Source organism: Cervus canadensis, chromosome 21 (genome assembly GCF_019320065.1).
Source record: "Cervus canadensis isolate Bull #8, Minnesota chromosome 21, ASM1932006v1, whole genome shotgun sequence".
In the NCBI taxonomy this organism is placed as follows: domain Eukaryota; kingdom Metazoa; phylum Chordata; class Mammalia; order Artiodactyla; family Cervidae; genus Cervus; species Cervus canadensis.
Window position 1 is genome coordinate 5609062 of NC_057406.1, and position 20609 is coordinate 5629670.

General features: G+C 54.0%; 1 protein-coding gene across 1 annotated transcript in view; it reads left to right on the forward strand.

Moving 5' to 3' along the window:
- The window catches only part of EFCAB6 (EF-hand calcium binding domain 6), a 251019-nt gene extending 236959 nt beyond the window's left edge, over positions 1 to 14060 (forward strand). Inside the window, exons 28-32 of the mRNA XM_043441591.1 lie at positions 2730 to 2960; positions 4526 to 4685; positions 6002 to 6186; positions 9472 to 9621; positions 13631 to 14060. Of these exons, the coding sequence (XP_043297526.1) occupies positions 2730 to 2960; positions 4526 to 4685; positions 6002 to 6186; positions 9472 to 9621; positions 13631 to 13753 (849 nt within the window). The 3' untranslated portion in view covers positions 13754 to 14060. The remainder of the gene's footprint in view (positions 1 to 2729; positions 2961 to 4525; positions 4686 to 6001; positions 6187 to 9471; positions 9622 to 13630) is intronic.
- The last annotated feature ends 6549 nt before the right edge of the window (positions 14061 to 20609 follow it).

Sequence of the window (20609 nt, forward strand, 5' to 3'; positions counted from 1 at the left end):
TGAGCCCCACCGGGCGTGAGAGCTGGGGTGTCAGGATCTCCTTGAAGCCTTGGGGCTTGATGGAATTCAGTCTCCTCGGCTCCTGCAACCTCAGCTCGCAGACGGGCTGGAGAAGAGTTCTGAATCTGTAGGTATTTGGCTTTTTCTTACTGGTAAGATGGAGTGGCGTTCCCTTGAAGCTTGCCACCTCACAAGCAGAAGCAGGATCTGAGGTCCTGAGTGCTTCGTGTTTAGAAGGCCATTGACTGCTCCTCCGCATTTCCAGGGGACCTCTCAGCAGGCCACGTTCTGCCACATGATGTGGAAACTCACTTGCTTTTCAGCTTATTCACAAACCACAAGAATTCTGCCCAGGCTTCATGTCCAGCTCACAGGCCTGTAATTCTCCAGAATCCACTTTGGGGGTGCCCATTCCCAGTCCTCTCGATGCCTCGCCTGTCCCCACAGCACCCCCACCCCCAGCCGCCATCCTGCGCTGCATCCCTGGCGCCGTCAGTGTCCTGGGGTGTAACCGTCAGGACTGGAGAACCGCATGCGGCCTCCCATTCTCTGCCGGCCACCCAGGCTCCTGTCATCCTGTGGTTGTGTAGTCACTAAGTCATGTCCGATTCTTTTGCAACCTCATGGACTGTAGCAGCCAGCCAGGCTCTTCTGTCCATGGGATTTCCCAGGCGAGGATACTAGAGTGGGTGGCCATTCCCTTCTCCAGGGGATCTTCTTGACCCAGGGATCGAACCCGTGTCTCCTGCATTGACAGGCGGATTCTTTGCCACTGAGCTGCCAGGGGAGCCCCCGAGTCATCCTAGGGAGGTGGATTCTTCCCGTCGAGGCCCCTTCAGTTACAAGAGGATGAGAATAGGGTTTGCGTGGTCCTGCGTTGACCTCACTGCATCACAGGATTTCATCAAGAAGGTGGTGGGCCCTGCCTCACGTGCCTGAGAACAAGCCCCTTTTGTTGTCCTGGATTGTTTTGTAAGTGTCTTCACGTCTGTGCCTCTGCCTCTCACTGCATCCCATCCTTTGTCTCTGTCCTTAATGGCATGACCTTCTTCCTGCCTGCCTCCCACGTCTTGCTAAGATAGGAGGGCATGAGAGCCCACCGCAGCCCACCCTCCTCTTCAGCTGCGTCTTTCTTCCGTGAAGCCCTTCCCGATGGATGCACTCAGAACATGGTTGAGTGCCCTGTCCCCTGTCCCTCTTCATTTCTAAAGCATTTTCCGGCCTGGTCAGTCTTATCATGTGAATCTTTGGGGATCTTCGGCCATTAACAAACATGTATTGAGGCCCCACTGAGTGTCAGCTCCTTTGCAAGACAGTTGGCATTTAAAGATGACTTTCAGAGGCCCCTCCAGGGAGTCTCTCGGCCAGGTGAGGCGTCACCTACAGGGGCGGTTTCATCAGGATGCAGGTAGAAAGGAGCATCTGGCTTCCTTGGTGGTCCTGGGAACTTTCCTGGAGGAGACCTTGGTCCTGGTGAGGTCTGTCTGAGCCCCTGTGACCACTTTCTCAAGGACCCTCACTTCCACTCCACCAAGTAGGTTTCCCTCATTGATCAAAACGAAGCAACATGCAACTCTAGATGTGATAAATGACACTGAACTACACACACACACACACACACACACACACACACACACACACACACACACACACACGCATGAAGTTGTTACATAAGATGTAACCTTGGAGGGAAGTTGGGTGGAGGATCCCGGGGACCTCCCTGTATCATCGTTGGAACATCCTGCAAATCCGTAATTATTTCAAAATTAAAAGCTTAGCACAAAAAGCTATGACAAGTCAAAAAGTTTGTCCCAAACTAAACCGTTTCTCCTTCTCAGGGCCTGGAACGTTCTCCCACTCTTCCTCAGCCCTCACTACATCTTCTCCAGACTTCCAAGCAGCGTCGGACATGGTCCCTTTTAATTTGCCCCTGGAAAACCTCAGTGGAGTGGGCAAGCTGAGTGGGTTTCTGACCAAGTTGAGGCACAGGGCAGGAATGTCCCTCCCTTGGCCTCAGGGTCGGAGATGCGGACTGGAAGCTGGGCCTTAGGGGCTGTAAAAAAAAAAAAAAATTGAAGTTAAATGACCGTTCTTCTCAGCTCCCTGAAAGCCCTCGAGCCACCTAGAGTGGCCCCCATGGCCCTGAGCCGTTTGGTGACATCCCGGCAGCATGGGGCCCTCACTCAGCCCGGTGACAGCAGACACACTGACGCCAAAGCCATAAACTGCTCCCCGTCCTCCAGGTGCCTCTCTTTCCATCTCCTGGGAAGACGCTGTTTGCCCTGAGGGTGACCTACAACGCACAGCGCACCCGTGCTGTTCGCAGGGCCCTGGGGCTGTCCTGCAGGAGGGAGCCTCACCGGGCTCCCCGGGGACCCAGAGAGGCTGGGGCTTGATTTGCGTTTTCCCCTAGAACATTCTTCCCTCCTGCAGCTCAGCCTCTGTGACTGATGGCGAAATTTAATGGCCTTAAAGTGCTCGCTAAGGGCCCAATTCAATTAAAAAATGTCCCGCAGAAGCCATGGATAATCCGCGCCCTCCCCCCCCACCCCAGCCCCGCTCTCCCAGGAAGCTGGGGCCAGCCGGCCGGGTGTTTTTCATTTTTCAATTTTTTTTTCAACTTAACCTGAGCCCGGGACCCAGCGAAGGAGCACACCGCCTTCGCCTGCTTCTGGCCCGCTTGCGTAGGGTGTGCGCTGACCCTGGGGTGACCTCTGCTTCTTTGCCAGTTTGACAGGCTCTGGGAGGAGATGCCCGTCAACTCCAAGGGGAGGCTGAGGTACCTGGACTTCCTGAGCAGCTTCAACGCGGACAAGCCGGCCACGCCGCCGGCCACGAGCGACTCGGCCAAGGCGCAGAGAGGGAGCAGCGTCCCCGAGGTCTCGGACCGGGGCCGGTCTGCAGGGTCGTCGCCCACTCGTGACCCGAAAGCGGGGTCCAAGCCTAGGAGTCACCCCTGCGTGAGTTCCTTCCCGTCTCGCGGCGTCTCCCTGGGTCCACGTTCTCCCCAGGCCAGGGACTTCGTGTCCCCAAGGGTTCGGGTGACAGAGAAGGTGTCCTGGAATGAGCCCCCGGGCCCAGGGGGAGTTTGGAGAGGAGCCACTGGGGGGTCCTCTCAGTCACCTGCCCGGGAGGGGAGAGGGGTGTGGGCATCGGGGGCAGAAGAGATGGAAGGGAGTTGGGGGCTGGGGGCAGGACCCGGGGAAGGGGGCAGGTCAGCCACTCTCAAGGGCATTGTCACCCAGGAACACAGATGCCCCCGGGGTGGACAGCCCTGCTGAGGGCCACTCACCGAGAGGTAAGGGGTGTTAATGCCCATTTTACAGTTGAGGATCCGAGACTCTACGAGGGACCCGTGTGGGCCCAGGGTCCCTTGTTAGCACAGAGAGACCCGATGGCAAACCCAGGCTGTCTGACTGCACAGCCCTGGTCCTGGGCCGAGCCCCCCGGCCCGGGATAAAAGGAGGGGCTCAGTCTTGCAGAGGGTCTCCCTTCCTCTGTGAGAAGCATGACAGGGTCTCTAGGGCTGGGGGGCGGGGCGGGTGGTGTTTGAGGAGATGGCAACCGGGCACGTGAGCACCCACCTCCATGCTTCATGCGTGGTGAGCCGTCCAAGACGGAGCTGGTTACTCATTCATTCTGTCAACATGTGTCTACTGCACACCTATTTTGTGCCGAGAATGAACACCGGCCCCTGCACTTGTGGAGTTTATGACCTCATGGGGACGATGGGCAAGAAGAGTGAGCCTGTAAGTGGAGTGTTAGTGCATTAAAAATGGTGAGTGGATCAGAGTCAAGGGGGTCACAGCACCCCAAGGACATCCACAACCCAGTCCCCAAAACCTGTGATGTGTACCTTACCTGCTGAGGGGGGAATCAAGGTTGCAGATGGAGTCAGAGCTGCTTATCAGCTGACCAGATTGTCCCCGAGTGTCCAGGGGGCCCAACTGACCGTGTCCAGTCAATGGGGACACGGAGGCACACGGGACATGCAGCGGAGACTCACTTTGTGAAAGACCCACCCACCGTTGCCTGGTGGCTCAGATGGTAAAGAATCTGTCTGCAACACAGGAGACTCGGGTTCAATCAGGGGTTGGGAAGATCCCCTGGAGAAGGAAATGGCCACCCACTCCAGTATTCTTGCCCAGAGAATCCCCATGGACAGAGGAGCCTGGCGGGCTACAGTCCATAGGATCGCAAAGAGTCAGACACGCCCGAGCAACTAACACACACACGCACACACGCACACACCCATCGTTGCAGCTTTGAAGGTGGAGGACAAATGCGGCCTTGAGCCAAGGAATGTGGGGGCCTCTAGAAGCCAGGAAGGGAAAGGCTATATATTTGCACCCAAAACTGTTTTAGTTAAAATGGTAACATTAGCATTTTTGTTTTGTTTTTCATCTTCTTCTGAAATAACACCTCCTATGAATTGTGCACCTCAAAACCCGGGTCACATCTGTAGGTTTCTCCTATGACGTCCCTCCAGAATTTCCAGGTACAAGACCATTTTCTTTTTCGCTAGACCCCCTCGAGCGTGAGCGGGACCCCGCCCCTGCAGAACTGCGAGCCCATCGAAACCAAGCTTCGCAAGAAGGTCCAGGGCTGCTGGCGTGAGCTGCTACGCGAGTGCAAGGAGAAGGACCCCAACAAGCAGGGGGAGATCCCCGGCCCCGAGTTCCTGGGTGCGTCCCACTCCACCCCCCGGGGTGCGCGGGGCCGCCTCCCGGCCAGGTCCCTTCCTCCCGGGGAAGCCCGGGTAACCTCCGGGAGCAGCTGGGGGACAAGGGCTCCTGAGGCTTCCGCCCTCACCAGGCAGGTCCACACCCACTGGATCAAGACAGCACGCGTGACTCTCAGGGCTGGAATCTGCAGGCTGGCCGTGGTCCCTAGGCAGAATATAAACAGGGACAGGCTTTGAGAGCCCAGGGAGGTGGCCCGGGGGCCTGGGGCAGCCGGGGACACAGCTCGCCGCTATTGGTTCGATGTTTGCCATGTATCACTTTGGTAAACTTCAAATGGGCTTCCCTGCTGGCTCAGAGGGTAAAGAATCCACTTGCAATGCAGGAGACCCAGGTTCAATCCCTGGGTCAGGAAGACCCCCTGGAGAAGGGAATGGCTACCCACTCCTGTATTCTTGCCTGGAGAATCCCATGGACGAGAGGAGCCTGGCGTGGGCTACAGTCCATGGGGTCACAAAGAATTGGACATGACTGAGTGACTAAGAATTACTTGCTTACTTATCACTTTGGTAAACTTCAAATATTTATAAAATCGGTTGGATTTACGCTCCTTCTAATTGCTGCATACTGTTGATGCAACAAAAACCCAGTGCAACCAAAAATAATTAATTAAAAAGAAAGCAAGCCAGACACAGATCCTCAAAGTGCACGGTGGTTGTCTCTTCAGGGAGGTCCTCGTGTTCCAGAATGGAACTTTGAGATCATCATTAGAATGAAAACCCCAAATGTACAATTTGATGTAGCCTAGAAGACGCCTGAGAGCATATCTCTGAAGCTCAGTTGAAAACTCTTGCGCAGCGGGCCAGGTCTGAAATCCTGACCCCAGTGTGGCCCCTGCCAGGCCCACACCCCAGCACATGGAAGCTTCTCTTCTCCCCACCTGCCCGGCCCTGCCCGACTCCCATCAGCGGGAACCTCGCTCCGCGCTCTCGCTGCCTGCGGTCGTGGCCCCACAGCGCTGTGTTCCTACCGTTGTGACCACAGCAACAGAGGGCCGGCAAAGCTGGGCCAGCAGGCTAAGCCGGGACAGGGGGAGCCCAGCAGGGCGCGGGGTCCCCTCCGTCCCGGCCACACTTACCCTGTCGCCTGCCTTTCCACATCCGTCCAGCCAGCAGCCGCGAGCCTGTGAAGCAAGGACCCGGCCGGGGCGTCTCAGCAAGTGATGAGTGATGAGTGATGAGTGAGTGAGTGAGTGAAAGCTGTGATCCAACCAAGAGGGAACCGCCCTCCGCCAAGTGAACTGATGTGCTTGCCTTCAGCTCTCGTGGAGAAATTCAACCTGGACATCACCAGAGACGAGTGCCAGCAGCTCCTCATCAAGTACGACTTGAAGAACAACGGGAAGTTCGCTTACTGCAGCTTCATGCAGAGCTGCGTCCTCCTGTTAAAAGCAAAGGAGACCTCGCTGATGCAGAGAATGAAAATCCAGAACGCGAATAAAATGGTACGTGAATCACCCGGAGGACAGGGGCGGGGCTGGGCTAGACGGGTTTCTTGCATTTTTCTCAACTCCTCCTAAACCCTATCATTTCACTTCATGCAAGTGGTGCACGTATGAACCTTTACAACCCTGTAAGGGTCTGGAGACCCCAGGCTGGGAGCCAGCAGCCTGGATCCCAGGCTCTCAAGCTGCTTGAGTGGCATCTGCCCGAGGGGACCTCTGTGGGTTGACAGAGAGAACAGTGTCGGGGGATCACAGGGCGGCTGGGAGCAGGTCTCAGTCACCTAACTGGAGATGCAGGTGGGGTGGCGGCCACAGTGAAGGGAGACACCTGTACCTTACACGTAACCGCGTGCCCGCTCATCAGACATCTGAGACGGGCAGACCTTGCTCAAAGACGCGTGATCTTTCTTGCATAAGCTGCACCCACGATGCATTGTCTGCAATCCTCTTGTTGCTTCTTTAAAGAGGAATGAGACCCTAAAGACGCTTAAGTCTTGCAACTGGGGGGCCCCTGGATTTTTACCTTTTTTCTGGCATTTGTAACTGTATGATTCTCACCCACACCCAGTTCAACCGCACTGTTAAGGATGCACCTCTCTCAAGTCTTTCCAAAGCATGAAGACTTTTCCACACTCATATTCTATCATCTGTAGCACTGAATTGAGTTACACTGAATTAAATAAGTACAAACAGGCATTGTTGACTTGGAGACAAACATGGCCAATGCCAGTCACCCTCAGACCCAGTTGTGGGGACCAGAGGTGTGGGGCAAGCCCAGCAACCCCTCCACCCAGACCACCCCCAGGCCCCCGCATCCCAGCTGCGGCCCAGTGATGGTGTGCCAGCCAGCAAGCAGTGGATTCGATGCAGTGAAATCTGTCATTTTGTGCAAAATCAGGCCGAATCTTAACCACAGTTTCTAGTTTAGACAAGCAAGAGCTAGCACCAAAGGCTTACATCAAACTATGGAAGAAAAACTTAGCATTATGACAATTCTTTCTCTAGCTCAGTTATTCTGTAAGTAGAGAAAATACTTGCCTTGTTCATCAGAGGGCCCGCCTGCGAGCATAATTGGAGAGCCATGGAGACCCCTGCCCACTCTGGCCCTCCTCCGCTTCTTCGGGCCTCAATTCTGTAAGTGAGGGGTGGCCTGCTGGGAAGAGGCTCCATGCCCCCTTCCAAGCCCCCCGTGTGCAGAGGCCAGCCTGCTCCCAGGGGCACCACCTACCCTCACAGAGGCGCCCGAAGGCTGCCCATGGACGGCCTTGGGCGGGGGGGCGCCTGACTGAGATTGTGCATGGGAAGTGAGAGGCGCTCCAGAATAGGACCCCCCACCCCCCAACCAGGAGCCTGGGCCCCTGGGGCAGATGTCCCAGCTCACCTCCGTGTGCCCCTGCCTCAACCCCAGCTCTGGTCGGTTACCCAAACTCCAACCACAGCCTCCACTCCGCGGCTCAGGACAGTCCTGCCTTCCATCCAGGAGCCCACCCTGGGCCTGGTTGACAGGCGGTGAGACTCCCAGGAGCCTCTCCCAGGAAGGAGTGGGACCAGGGCCTGCCCTGCCCCTGCCAGGTCCCCTCTGCAGGCGGCCCCAGCCTGGCCCCACCATGCCAGCCATCTCAAGGGCCATTTCCTTTTCTAGCGCTTTGAGGCTTTCTCTGTAGCCTTAGCAGATGCACTCCTCTGAGGAAGTGAGCTGGGGCTTTGCTTTTTTGTAATAATTCTAGTTATTCATTTATTTTGGTCATGCTGGGTCTTTTCTTGCTGCACAGGCTCCTCTCGCGCTGGCTTCTCTTGTTGCAGAGCACAGGCTCTAGGCACCTGGGCTTCAGGAGTTGCAGCCCCCGGGCTCTTGACCACAGGTTTCCCTGGAGGCTCAGACGGTAAAGCATCTGCCTGCAATGCCGGAAACCCGGGTCCGATCCCTGGATCGGGAAGATCCCCTAGAGAGGGTAATGGCTACCCACTCCGGTACTCTTGCCTGGAAAATCCCACGGACGCAGGAGCCTGGTAGGTTACAGTCCATGGGGTCGCAAAGAGTCGGACATGACTGAGCGATGTCACTTTCACCTCCAGTAGTTGTGGCGCACTGGCTTAGCTGCTCCCAGGCACGTGGAATCCTCCAGGACCGGGGCTCTAACCCCCGTCTCTCCTGCATTTGTAGGCGGAGTTTTATCAACTGAGCTACCAGGGGAGCCCTGGGACTTTGCTTCTGGGGGGGCACTGCTAGCGGCAGAGGACCCCTGGGTGGGTTGGTGTCCCGGGCTGGGATGGAAAAACCCTTTCTCAAGCCGGACTTAGGTGTGGGAAGAGCAATGCTCACAGAATCCCTTCTCTTCCGTGGACGGGGACCAGCTGATTGGTAAACCGGCCGCTGATGAAGGCACAGGGCATCTGGTGAGTTTCTATCATAGGTGCTGAAGGATGTAAAAATTGAAAGCAATTTAACATTGTGCTAATGTGTTTTGTGTGGTGCCATGTTAAAAATTAGACTTTCCCAAAATGTGTTACACATTATTGCCTACAGTTCACCTCTGTGGTATTCAGACATGCGCTGGGGCTGAATCATGCTAAAATGTCTTGTTTTCAAATCTAATAGCACCTAAATGAAATAATCACAGTGTAGTACGCTGTCTAATTACTAGATATAATTACAACCTTGCCATTTTTTAAAAACTCTGTTCATTGTAAGAACCTACTAGAAGATCCTAACCAAATCTCTTTTTTTGTCCCCCTCAAATACACAGGGAGGGGTTCCCTGGGAGGCGGCCTGGGAGGTGTTGGCATCAAACGGAGCCCGAGGGGTCCTGCTCCTGCCCCTTTGCCTCCCTGCGCCTCCATTTCCCAATCCAGGAAATAGGGGTGAAAAGACCTACATTCCCCCGAGGAGATGCTGTTGTGATGAGCTTTGTTTAGTTATTCTTTGTGGCCCCGTGGACTGGAGCCCGCCAGGCTCCTCTGTCCATGGGATTCTCCAGGCGAAAATACTGGTTCGGGTTGCCATCTCCTTCTCCAGAGGATCTTCCCTACTCAGGAATTGAACCTGCATCTCCTACGCTGGCAGGCAGATCCTTTACCACCAAGCCACCTGGGACGAGCCTGCAGACTCCCTTCCAGCGGGGAGCCCTGGGTGGGAAGTGAGCCCTGGAGGCCAAGACGGAAGCGAGGCCCCGGAGAGGAGCTCGCAGCCCCCTCCCTCCCCCTTGGGCCACAGCCTGTGCGCACCACCCTTCCCACCCCAGAGCTGCTTTCTCACCACCTCGTGGGTTTTGGCTCTTCTCCCAGAAAGAAGCCGGCGCCGAGACGTCCTCCTTTTACTCCGCCTTGCTTCGGATTCAGCCCAAGATCGTGCACTGCTGGAGGCCGATGCGGCGCACGTTCAAGGCCTACGACGAGGGCGGGACGGGGTTTCTCAGCGTGGCTGACTTCAGGAAGGTGAGCACGGCTCTTGTAAGGCTGTCCCCTCCGAACAGGACGCGGTCACCAAATGCCAGCAGCCAGAGAAACCTCACCAAAGGAGCCCCCAGCCCCGGAGGAAGGCCCAGGCGTGGGCAAGCTGTCCAGACCTCACTTCCTGGGCTCCCCCAGGTTTCTGGGGGCCGCGTCCACTTGTCGCTCTGCGGCCAACCCCAGGCTGTCCCCTCCCCGAAGGCTTCTAGAATCCCGCTGGGCCTTCCGGGGCACCGACACCTGAGTGCAGCCGTCCGCTGCCGCTGCTCCTCAGAGTCCTGCCCGCACCCCACACAAGGCCAGAGCAGAATGACGACCTGGGGGACTGAAGCACGTCCCGGGCGTGGCTACTCAGGGTCGGCAGACCCCAGCCCTGCCCTGCAAGAGCCCCCCGGCTCGGCCCTCCCCTCCCCCTCCGCTTTCCTAGCATGGAGGGGCTGCCCACCCCGGACCATGCAGTCTGGCCAACCAGCTCCCCCAGCAGAGACTGGACTCCGGGGCCTTTCCTGCTGGTCTGGGGGAGCACCTCACCCGCCCCAGTCCACCAGCTGTGATCATGATGCCCTCCCACAGCACAACCTCTGGAGCAGAATCTATGCTGGCCTTTACCCCACAGAACCTTTGGAGGTTAACCTCTGGAGGATTTTCTCCCGAGGGAAAGAAACGGGTCACCCTCAAGGGTTACTTAAAACTCCCACATTTGGAATAATGCAGATCTCCTCAAATTGTCAGCAGGCCTGCTCCCATTCTTTGCTTCTCTCTCCCATCCCCTCCCTAGCCAACCACTGAGGTTGAAAAAATAATTGAAGTCTAGAATGTTAGATTAAAAATCAAATAGTACAGCCAGGGAAAAAAACTCCGTCAAGACATCAAAGCAAGAAAGGTTTATGACTTCTTAGTGCACTTAGGAAAAATGTATTCCTTAGATTTCTCTGTGCTTCAACAACTAAAACAAAAAGTTTTTTTAAGTAAAAAAGCTTTTCTTAAAGAGCGGTGCAGGCAGATGAACTGCAGTTAGTGGGTCTGAATTTGCACGGACCCCATGCAGGGCACTAGAAAGTGAGGGGCCCCCTGGAGGCCCCCACCAACACACACACTGTGGGTGGGGCCAGGCCTGTGGCTGCTGGTGGTGAATACCCCGTCACCACCCCCACGTGGCCTCCGGCTCACAGCGCTGGTCTTTACTTTGTATGTGTGGACGTTAGTCACTCACTCGTGTCCAACCCTTTGCAAGACCATGGACTGTAGCCCGCCAGGCTCCTCTGCCCATGGAATTCTCCAGGCAAGAATACTGGAGTGGGTTGCCATGCCCTCCTCCAGGGGATCTTCCCGACCCATGGATCAAACCTGGGTCTCCTGCATTGCAGGCAGATTCTTTACAGTCTGAACCACCAGAGAAGCCCTGGTCTTTACTTTGGGGTCAAATACAATTCTCAGCCGGAGAAGAGAAAGAAGATAACACCCTAGGAACTCAGGGCGGGTAACAAGCTGGGAGGGGGCAAGAGAAACGGAGACATTGCCCTTGGCAATGAGACCTGATGGGTGCTGGGCCCTCCGGACACCCAGGTTCACTCCTTTTTCCTGCTCTCAGCCCATCAGCCCCAGAGGCAGGCCAGCTGCCCTCAGCCTCATGGGCCCAGGCCAGTCCTGCCAGCCCTGGAGGAAACTTGAGGTCTTCCAACCCCACTCTCTAACCTCCTCTGAGAAATGAATTATAACACAAAACATACATAGGAAATGTATAACCTAATCTTTGTATTTATTTAATAAGGTATCTATCACAATTTGTCTCAGTTGCACGTAACAGAGGTGAAATAAATTATAGCGGCTTAGACATGGTAGTTTGCTCAGCAGTGGCCATAGGACTGGAAAAGGTCAGTTTTCATTCCAATCCCAAAGAAAGGCAATACCAAAGAATGCTCGAACTACCGCACAATTGCACTCATCTCACACAATAATAAAGTAATGCTCAAAATTCTCCAAGCCAGGATTCAGCAATATGTAAACCGTTAACTTCCAGATGTTCAAGCTGGTTTTAGAAAAGGCAGAGGAACCAGAGATCAAATTGCCAATATCCACCAGATCATTGAAAAAGCAAGAGAGTTCCAAAAATACATCTATTTCTGCTTTATTGACTATGCCAAAGCCTTTGACTGTGTGGATCCCAATAAACTGTGGAAAATTCTGAAGGAGATGGGAATACCAGACCACCTGACCTGCCTCTTGAGAAACCTGTATGCAGGTCAGGAAGCAACAGTTAGAACTGGACATGGGAACAACAGACTGGTCCCAAATAGGAAAAGGAGTACGTCAAGGCTGTATATTGTCACCCTGCTTATTTAACTTATCTGCAGAGTACATCATGAGAAATGCTGAGCTGGAAGAGGCACAAGCTGGAATCAAGATTGCCAAGAGAAATATCAATAACCTCAGATATGCAGATGACACCACCCTTATGGCAGAAAGTGAAGAGGAACTAAAAAGCCTCTTGATGAAAGTGAAGGAGAGTGAAAAAGTTGGCTTAAAGCTCAACATTCAGAAAACTAAGATCATGGCATCTGGTCCCATCACTTCATGGGAAATAGATGGGGAAACAGTGGAAACAGTGTCAGACTTTATTTTTTTAGGCTCCAAAATCACTGCAGATGGTGATTGCAGCCATGAAATTAAAAGACACTTACTCCTTAGAAGGAAAGTTATGACCAACCTAGACAGCATATTTAAAAGCAGAGACATTACTTTCCCAACAAAGGTCTGTCTAGTCAAGGCTATGGTTTTTCCAGTAGTCATGTATGGATGTGAGAGTTGGACTATAAAGAAAGCTGAGCACTGAAGAATTGATGCTTTTGAACTGTGGTGCTGGAGAAGACTCTTGAGAGTCCCTTGGACTGCAAGGAGATCCAACCAGTCCATCCTGAAGGAGATCAGTCCTGGGTGTTCATTGGTAGGACTGATGTTGAAGCTGAAACTCCAGTACTTTGGCCACCTGATGAGAAGAGTTGACTCATTGGAAAAGGCCCTGATGCTGGGAAGGATTGAGGGCAGGAGGAGAAGGGGACGACAGAAGATGGGATGGCTGGATGGCATCACTGACTCGATGGACATGGGTTTGGGTAGACTCTGGGAGTTGGTGATGGACAGGGAGGCGTGGCGTGCTGTGATTCATGGGGTCGCAAAGAGTCGGTCACGACTGAGCGACCGAACTGAACTGAACATGTAAAAGAATCTCAGAGGTAGGAAGTCCAGAGCTGGCATGGTGGCTGGACTGTCTTCAGGGACAACTGTATTTTTTTTTCTACCATTCTCATTACCTGGATTCCTTCCCCAAGGTTGCCTCATAGCCCAAGATGTCTGCTGGAGCCCCAGCATCACTTCAGCATTCTAAGCATCAGGGAAGAGAGAAGGAGGGCAAGCCTGTTTTCTTTAGAGGAAGCTTCCCAGAAGTCCAGCAATAGCATTCTCATTTCATTTTAGTGGCCAGAACCATGAGAGAGGCTGAGAATTGTCACCTTTCCTTTTAGCTGGGCACACAGCAGCCTGGAAGAAAATCAGGGTCTGACAATGGAAGGGGAAGGGCCAATGGATATTGGTTGGGAAAGCAGCAGGCTCTGCCATGGGATGTATTACTGTTGAGTCATAACTACTGTCTGCAGCCTGCACGTGCAGGCCTGTCCTCCTCCCCTCCCTTGAAGCTGTACCCCGAGGCCTCCCGCATAGTTAAGGCTCCATGGCCAGTCTCCCCTCCAGTCCCCTCCGCTCTGTCCATCTTCCTCGTCCTCCACGTTGACCAGCCTCTCGACACCTGTGTTGCTAGACAGGGCTGCCTGGTTGGAGGGGTTGAGGGGGGCGGAGGGAGGCATGACTCTGGAGGTGGGCTGTCCAGGCTCGGGGTGGGAGGAGAGGTGGGCAAGGGCCCAGCCCCTTCCTGGCAGCCGGCCTCCCTGGTCTTGGCTTTGAACGGCTCCGGTACCAGGGGCAGCTCCTCTCCCCGCAGGTCCTGAGGCAGTACAGCATCAACCTCTCTGAGGAGGAGTTCTTCCACATCCTGGAGTATTACGACAAGACGCTGTCTTCCAAAATCTCCTACAACGACTTCCTCCGGGCCTTCCTCCAGTAGAGGCCCTGCGCCGCGAGCCCAGCGCTGACAGACGGGGACCGCAGGGCCGGGAAACCTATCAGCGGAGAGTCTCATGAACGTCTGGGGCGTCCCCCCCAAGCCCAGCCCACACCCACGCCCCGCCTGCATCTTTCAGAGGTCAGCCCAGGCAGGCCTGGGCTCCAGGGTTGGCAGCGGCCGCTCCGGAGGGCCCCAGGCTGCCCCGCTGAGCTCAGGACCCCTCTTAGTCTGAGCAGATTAAAATGTTAGCCTTTGCAAGAATGATTCTTGAGACTTTAAAAGAACCACCAACAATAAACTTGGAAACTCAGAATTTCTGCCAGTTTTATTCGTTAAGAGCCTGCTGGGTGACTCGGGGGGACACCCCTGCTCCACCCAGGCCACCGGGCATCCCCGACATGGGTCAGACCTGCGCCCCTGCCAGGCTTGTCCACAGGGCCACGTCTCTGTCCTGGGGGCACAGGCGCCAGCCGGACCCCACGAGGAGCGGCCGCCATCTGAGTCAGGCCCCATGGGTGCAGTGGGGGCTCAGCCCTTCCGGGCGGGCAGCACCCATTTCCGGACACGACAGGGTCTGACGGACTAAGGGCTATGCTGGGTGCTTGGTCGCTCAGTCGTGTCCGACTCTTTGCGACCCCATGGACTGTATCCCGCCAGGCTTTTCTGTCCAAGGGATTCTCCAGGCAAGAATACTGGAGGGGGTTGTCATTTCCTCCTCCAGGGGATCTTCCCCACCCAGGGATCGAACCCAGGTCTCCCTCTTTACCGTCTGAGCCACCAGGGAAGTCACACCAGGAAAGACAAGCCAGGAGAAGTTTTAAATCACCATAATCCTATCCACCCGTCATGAAGCAGATGGAAAGGAGACAGACTCTGTTGCCTTCTGGAAGGTTCTGCAAGGAACTGGAGAGGCAGGCAAGAGGGCTGCCCCTGAGCTGTGTGACCCCAGCTGTCAGGGAAGGGTGGGGGCCAGGACCCCCCACTGTCACCCCAAGTAAACTCAGGGGCACGACAGCCCGAGTTCCTCCCTGGGGGGCACCACCCAGCACCCACCGCGGCCCCAGCCACCAGGAGGGCAGGCTCCCCAGGGGCCCGGGCAGTGGCCCAGCTTCTCCTCCCCTTTCCTGGGGCCATCACCGCCATGACCTCCTCTCCCTGCCCCCACTGGACGCAGCCATGGCTGCTGATCAAGGGAGTCAAATGTTCAAACAGAAACCACAGGGGCCCTTAGAAAGCCAGACCAGCGCCAACCTCCTGTGAGTCCCGCTGGCCACACCACATTCTAGCCGGTCGGTGGGGTCTCCACTCCCACTGCAGAGAGGGAGACACCAAGGCCCCGGCGGAGGGGAAGGACGCCCTGTGGGATGCACGGGAGTGAGGAGGCGGGTCCTGGCGTCCTGCCCAGCCTGGCGTCGGGAGCATAGGGGACCAGGCTGAGGAGGTCTGGGTGGGCCAGGACTGGGGAGACCTCAAGATCCCAGAGAACCTGGGGGCCCTGGGGGAGCTCAGAGGAGGAAGATGCCTACAACAGGGGGGAAGGGGTGCCCAGGCAGCCTGAGTTCAGGGAGGGGGATATAGGATGGGGCCGTGGTCTCAAGTCAGTGCCGTGGAGCAGAAATGCCCTCCGCCCCGGCAGCTCTGCTAAAAGGGGAGGTCAGCAGATGCCTCGCCCGAGCATTCGGGACCCCTCCTGTGTGCCTAGCCCCTGCCCCATGCGCCCAGCTTCAGCCTTCCTGAGATGCCTCTCACACACTCTCGCACTCTGCACCTGCTCCGCAGAGAACGCCAACTTGCCCTTCAGCACTCCATGCAGAGCTGCCTCTTACAGGAAGCCTTCCTGACTTCCCAAGGCTAAACTGGGCATTTCCTCTGGTGCATTCAACAAGAGGCAAGTGGCTCATCCTGACGCAGAAGCAGGACTCAATGGGGTCATAACTGGCCACACCCGGGCCACCAGCCCTCCTGAAACATTCTCAGAGTACCTGTGGTATCAGTGACACTGGGTTCAAGTTCCAGCTCTACCGTGACACCCAGCCAGGTCATTTTGACCTCTCTGGGCCTCAGTTTCCACATCTGTAAAATGGGCAATCATCCCCCACCCCACCCCCCACCCCCCCCAATATACACACACATGGAAAGAGCTTAGCCCTGCAGTGGGGTTTTCCTCTCAGAGTTAGCAGGGCTTCCGAGCAGAGGGTTGTAGGCGAGTGGGCTGTTAGCTGCACCTCCCAGGAGAGGTGGGGCAGCTACTGCTTTTCTGACACCTGGACCCTTCAAGCCTGAGTCAAGAGAGCAGTGCTGGACCAAGGGTCGGGGTGTCCAGCTGCCCCCTGCTCATCCCGTGGCCCACATGCAACTCTCCTCTCTGAGCCTCCATCACCACATCTGCAAAATGAAGAGAACCCCTGCTTGCCTCGGGCTCATCCATCCATGGTCTTTTCCCAGCCCCATGGATCAAACACACACCTGCCTGCTAGAGCCCCCAACAAGGTAGGTCAAAGACGATCAAAAGAGAAGGGGTCAGGCCTGGTGGGGGAGCTCTGGGTCTACGGAAGCCCGAAGAGCCCTGGCCCCATGCCTGGAGCTGGACCTCAGATGGAACCGCAGCAAGAGGTCAGGGGAAGGTTTCCGCCCAGGGCCCTGGGTCAAAGCGGGGAGCCTGGGGGCTGGGCCGCTTCCGGAAGGCAGCCCCGTGTTCCCAGGTGGGCTCTGGTGGTCCTCTCCTCTCTTCCCTGGGTCCTTATATCCTGGTCAGGTGTCTTCGGCCCTGGGCATCCTTCCTAGGGCCTGGCCCAGCTGGGAACAGCAGCCCCTCTGGATCCCACTGTGTAGAAAGAATGGAGTGCCTGTTCTCTGCACCCAGTAGAACGCATGTGAGAGCAAATGCCCCACCTGTTTTCCCTTCATGTATCCACGTCCCTTGCTTTTGACCTTGAAGTCCCTGTCTCTGAATAACGTCCATTTCCCCACTCAGCCACATGACTTGTTTTGGCCAATGAGCCATGAGTAAGGATGACACAACCAAGGTTTGAGAAGCCCCTGTGGTCTGGGGCTGTGAGATGCTGGAGAGGGCATCACTCCCACCCGTACAAGAGAAAGGCCCAACAAAACGAGATTAACAACTTTCCGTAAACCCACCCGATAGTGGGGTTCAACACATAGTCCACTATGGTCTGGAGACAGACAGGTGCCTCCGGGGAGATAGCAGACCCAAAGCGCTTGCTTTTGCGGGACAGACACGAAACACCATGTGAGCCAGCAAGAGGATTCAACTGGAACATTTTAACAAATTGCCCAAAACCAAATGCAGGCTAGCCTGAGGACGTGGAGATGCAGGAGACTCTGACACCAAGGACCTGGCATCCTCCAGGAACCGCCGCGGGAGCTCACGGACATCAGAAGGATCCAGAGAAAGCTGCCACCTTCCTGCGCCCCTCGTAGTGGGGCTGGAGGAGGATCCAGCAGCAACTCCGCCAGAACCCACCTCCCTGTCCCTCGAAGGGAGCGGAAAAGCATACCATGCAGAGGACACCAAGACAGCGCCCGAGGCGCCGGCGGGAGCCCAGTGCAGGACAGGGGCAGAGCAGGCACGCCTCCTGGGGTGGGTGGGGGCGAAGCCCGTGCCGGAGGGCAGGGCCACGGAGAAAGGCTCCCCATGCTCCCAGAGTCCGAATCAGAACTACCCCCTCCCCGGCCACCACACCGACAGTCACCGAATAAAAGGGTAAGCAGCTAGGAGCCACAGGAGCCCGTCCCTCCAGGGGGCCCCGCAGAGGAAGCCCAAGGGCAAGGAGGGAGCAGACGACAGTGCAGCCCACGCTCTGCTGAGATTGACCCAAGCCCCACACGCCAGTCCTCACAGAAGAAAGGCAAATTCCTCTCCAAACGTAAAGATGCCTGACTCCGTGTCTCCTGGGCATCTCAGGTGGCACTAGTGGTAAACAACCCACCTGCCAAAGCAGGAGATGCAAGAGACAGGGGTTCGATCCCTGGGCCGGGAAGATCCCCTGGAGGAGGGCACGGCAACCCACTCTAGTGTTCTTGCTTGGAGAGCTCCGTGGACAGAGGAGCCTGGCGGGCTGCAGTCCACGGGGTCACAGAGCCAACACAACTGAACGACTTAGCACGCATGCTGAGTATCCACTGCTGTCCTATTGTATCAAGTTAGCGAACCGCAGCCAGGGGACCAGATGGGGCCTGGGCTCCATCCCTGGCTCGGGAACTGGTCCGGCATGCTGCACCTAAGACCTGGTGCAGCCAAGTAAATTTTTTTTTTAATTAAAAAAATTTTTTTAACAGATTATAAATTAAAACACAATTTTGTAAAGATTCTTATATATATGTATGTATGTATGCTCGGTGTTCAATCGTGTTCAGCTCTTTGCAACCGTATGGACTGTAGCCCGCTGGTCTCCTCTGTCCATGGGATTTTCCAGGCAAGAATACAGCAGATTGCCATTACCTTCTCCATGTATACATATGTATATATGAAAAGTACAGGAATCTCTTTCTTATTTTTTTTTTAAATAAAAAAGGAACTAGAGTAGCCAAAACAAGCCAAGAGTTCTTTTGCTCTCTGTGAAAAAGAGCAAAAGCATTCATACCACCCAACTTGAAGATTTAGCCATAAAATCATAGTAATCAAGAAAATATGATTTTGGCAAGATCACAGCACTATAGATCAATGGAACAAAATAGAGTGTCCAGAAATAAATACACGCAAATGTAATCAACTGACTTTTGACAAATGTGCAAAGGAAATTAAATGGGAAAATAGCGTTCATTTGAAATAACATGAAATTTGTCACGTACCTCACACCTGACACAGAGAGCAACTCAGAATGTATTGTAGACCCAAATATAAAACGTTAAACTATAAAATTTCTACCAGAAAACCTCAGAGAATCTGCATGACCTGGGGTTTATCAATGGGCTACACCAAAAGCACAATCTATAATAGGAAAAACTGGTAAATTGGACTTAATGAAAATGAAAAACTTTTGCCCTGAGAAACCGTTAAAAGAACAAAAAGACAACCTACAGACCCGAAGATGTACAAATCGTGTCTTCATTTAAGGACCTGAGTCCAGTGCCTGAAGAACTTCAAACTTCAGACACAAGAAGACAGACAATCTAGTTTTTAAGAAGGGCACGAAAGATCTGAGCGTATGTTTCACACAAGAAATATGGCAAAACAAACATATGAAAAAATGTTCAGCATTATCAGTCATCTAAAAATGGAAGTCCAAACCACAGTGAGATGTAACACACCTACTCAAATAGTTAAAATTTTTAAATACGAAATTCTGTTGAGGATGTGGACTAACAGGAAATATTCACTAGTGCTGGTGGGATTACAAAAGCATTCCCTTCTCCAGGGGATCTTCCCAACTCAGGGATCGAACCCAGGTCTCCCTCATCGCAGGTGGATTCTTTACCAGCTCTGCCATCAGGGAAGCCCTTTTGGAAAACAGTGTGATTAAAAAAGGGCCAAATAAAAGAAACTTTTAGGTGATGGGACTGCTTCTTATAGTACCAGGGTCATGGATATATAACTCGAAGCATTTGTTAAAACCCCCAGAACTGTACGTTACAAAGAGTGAACTTCACTGTTGGTGGTGGTGGTGATCAGTTGTGTCTGACTCTTTTGTAACCCCATAAACTGCAGCTGGCCAGGCTCCTCCGTCCAAGGGATTCTCCAGGCAAGAAAACTGGTGTGGGTTGTCATTTCCTCCTCAAGGGGTTGAACCCACATCTCCCGCATTGCAGGCAGGCTCTTTACCGTCTGAGCTACCAGGGAAGCCCCTTACATGGATTAGTATTCTAAAAATATTTCCTAGCTCTGTCCACTAAGAGGGTCTAGAAATAGTCATACCCCAATAGCAACTAGTCCATCTACCCCTCCAGATCTGAATTTCTAAATAAAAAGAGCCAGAACTTGAAGGAAGAACAGTGAATGCCCTGGGGCAAGGGAAATACAAGATGAGCCTGCTCCAAAGCAAGGAAGTGAAACAGACAAACAAAAGGAATATGTCAAAAGAACACAGGAACCAATTTGAAAGAACTCCCAAATGGTCAAAGTTAGAACAGTTTGAGCAACAAAATAAATGACAACATTAGGTTCTAACCTGAAGATTATCCATGCTGATACAAATAAGTAAATGGCAGAGAAGGGGCAAATCTTCCTTACAGAAGAATTTCAAATAATATATGTAGGAGGGAAGAAAACAGAAAATCAGCATGAGAATACCACAGTAACCACTGCTCCAGGCAAGACCCGTGGAAGGATGCTAAAATCAGTGGGAAAAAACATTAGGCAGGTCACATAGCCTGGAGATGGCTCCTCCAAATAGGTGTAAGTCAGTGTGGCGATTATATCCTATGTCCCCGTTCTTAGATGCCTCATTCCCCTCTCCTTGAGAGTGAGCTGGTCTAGTGACTGTTTCTAACAGACCGAGTATGGAAAAGGAGAACTAGCATCTTTGCAGTGGAGAAACCCAGCAGATATCCTGTAACCTTGTGGTCAAGATTAACAACCCCGTGAACATCCCTGGAGGCGAAGCAGGTAAGAATCCGCCAGCCAATGCAGGGGGCATGGGTTCGATCCCTGATCCGGGAAGATTCCCCAGAGCAACTAAGTCCATGGACCACAACTACTGAGCCTGAGAGTCTAGAGCCCCTGTTCCATAACAAAAGAAGTCACCACAATGAGAAGCCTGCTCGCCACAGCTAGAGAAAGTCCACGCACAGAAAGGAAGACCCAGGGCAGTGAAAAATAAATAAACAAATAAACAAATGAAAAACAAGTGAAAAAAAAATAAACAAATACTTAAAAAAAAAAAGATTAATAAGCATG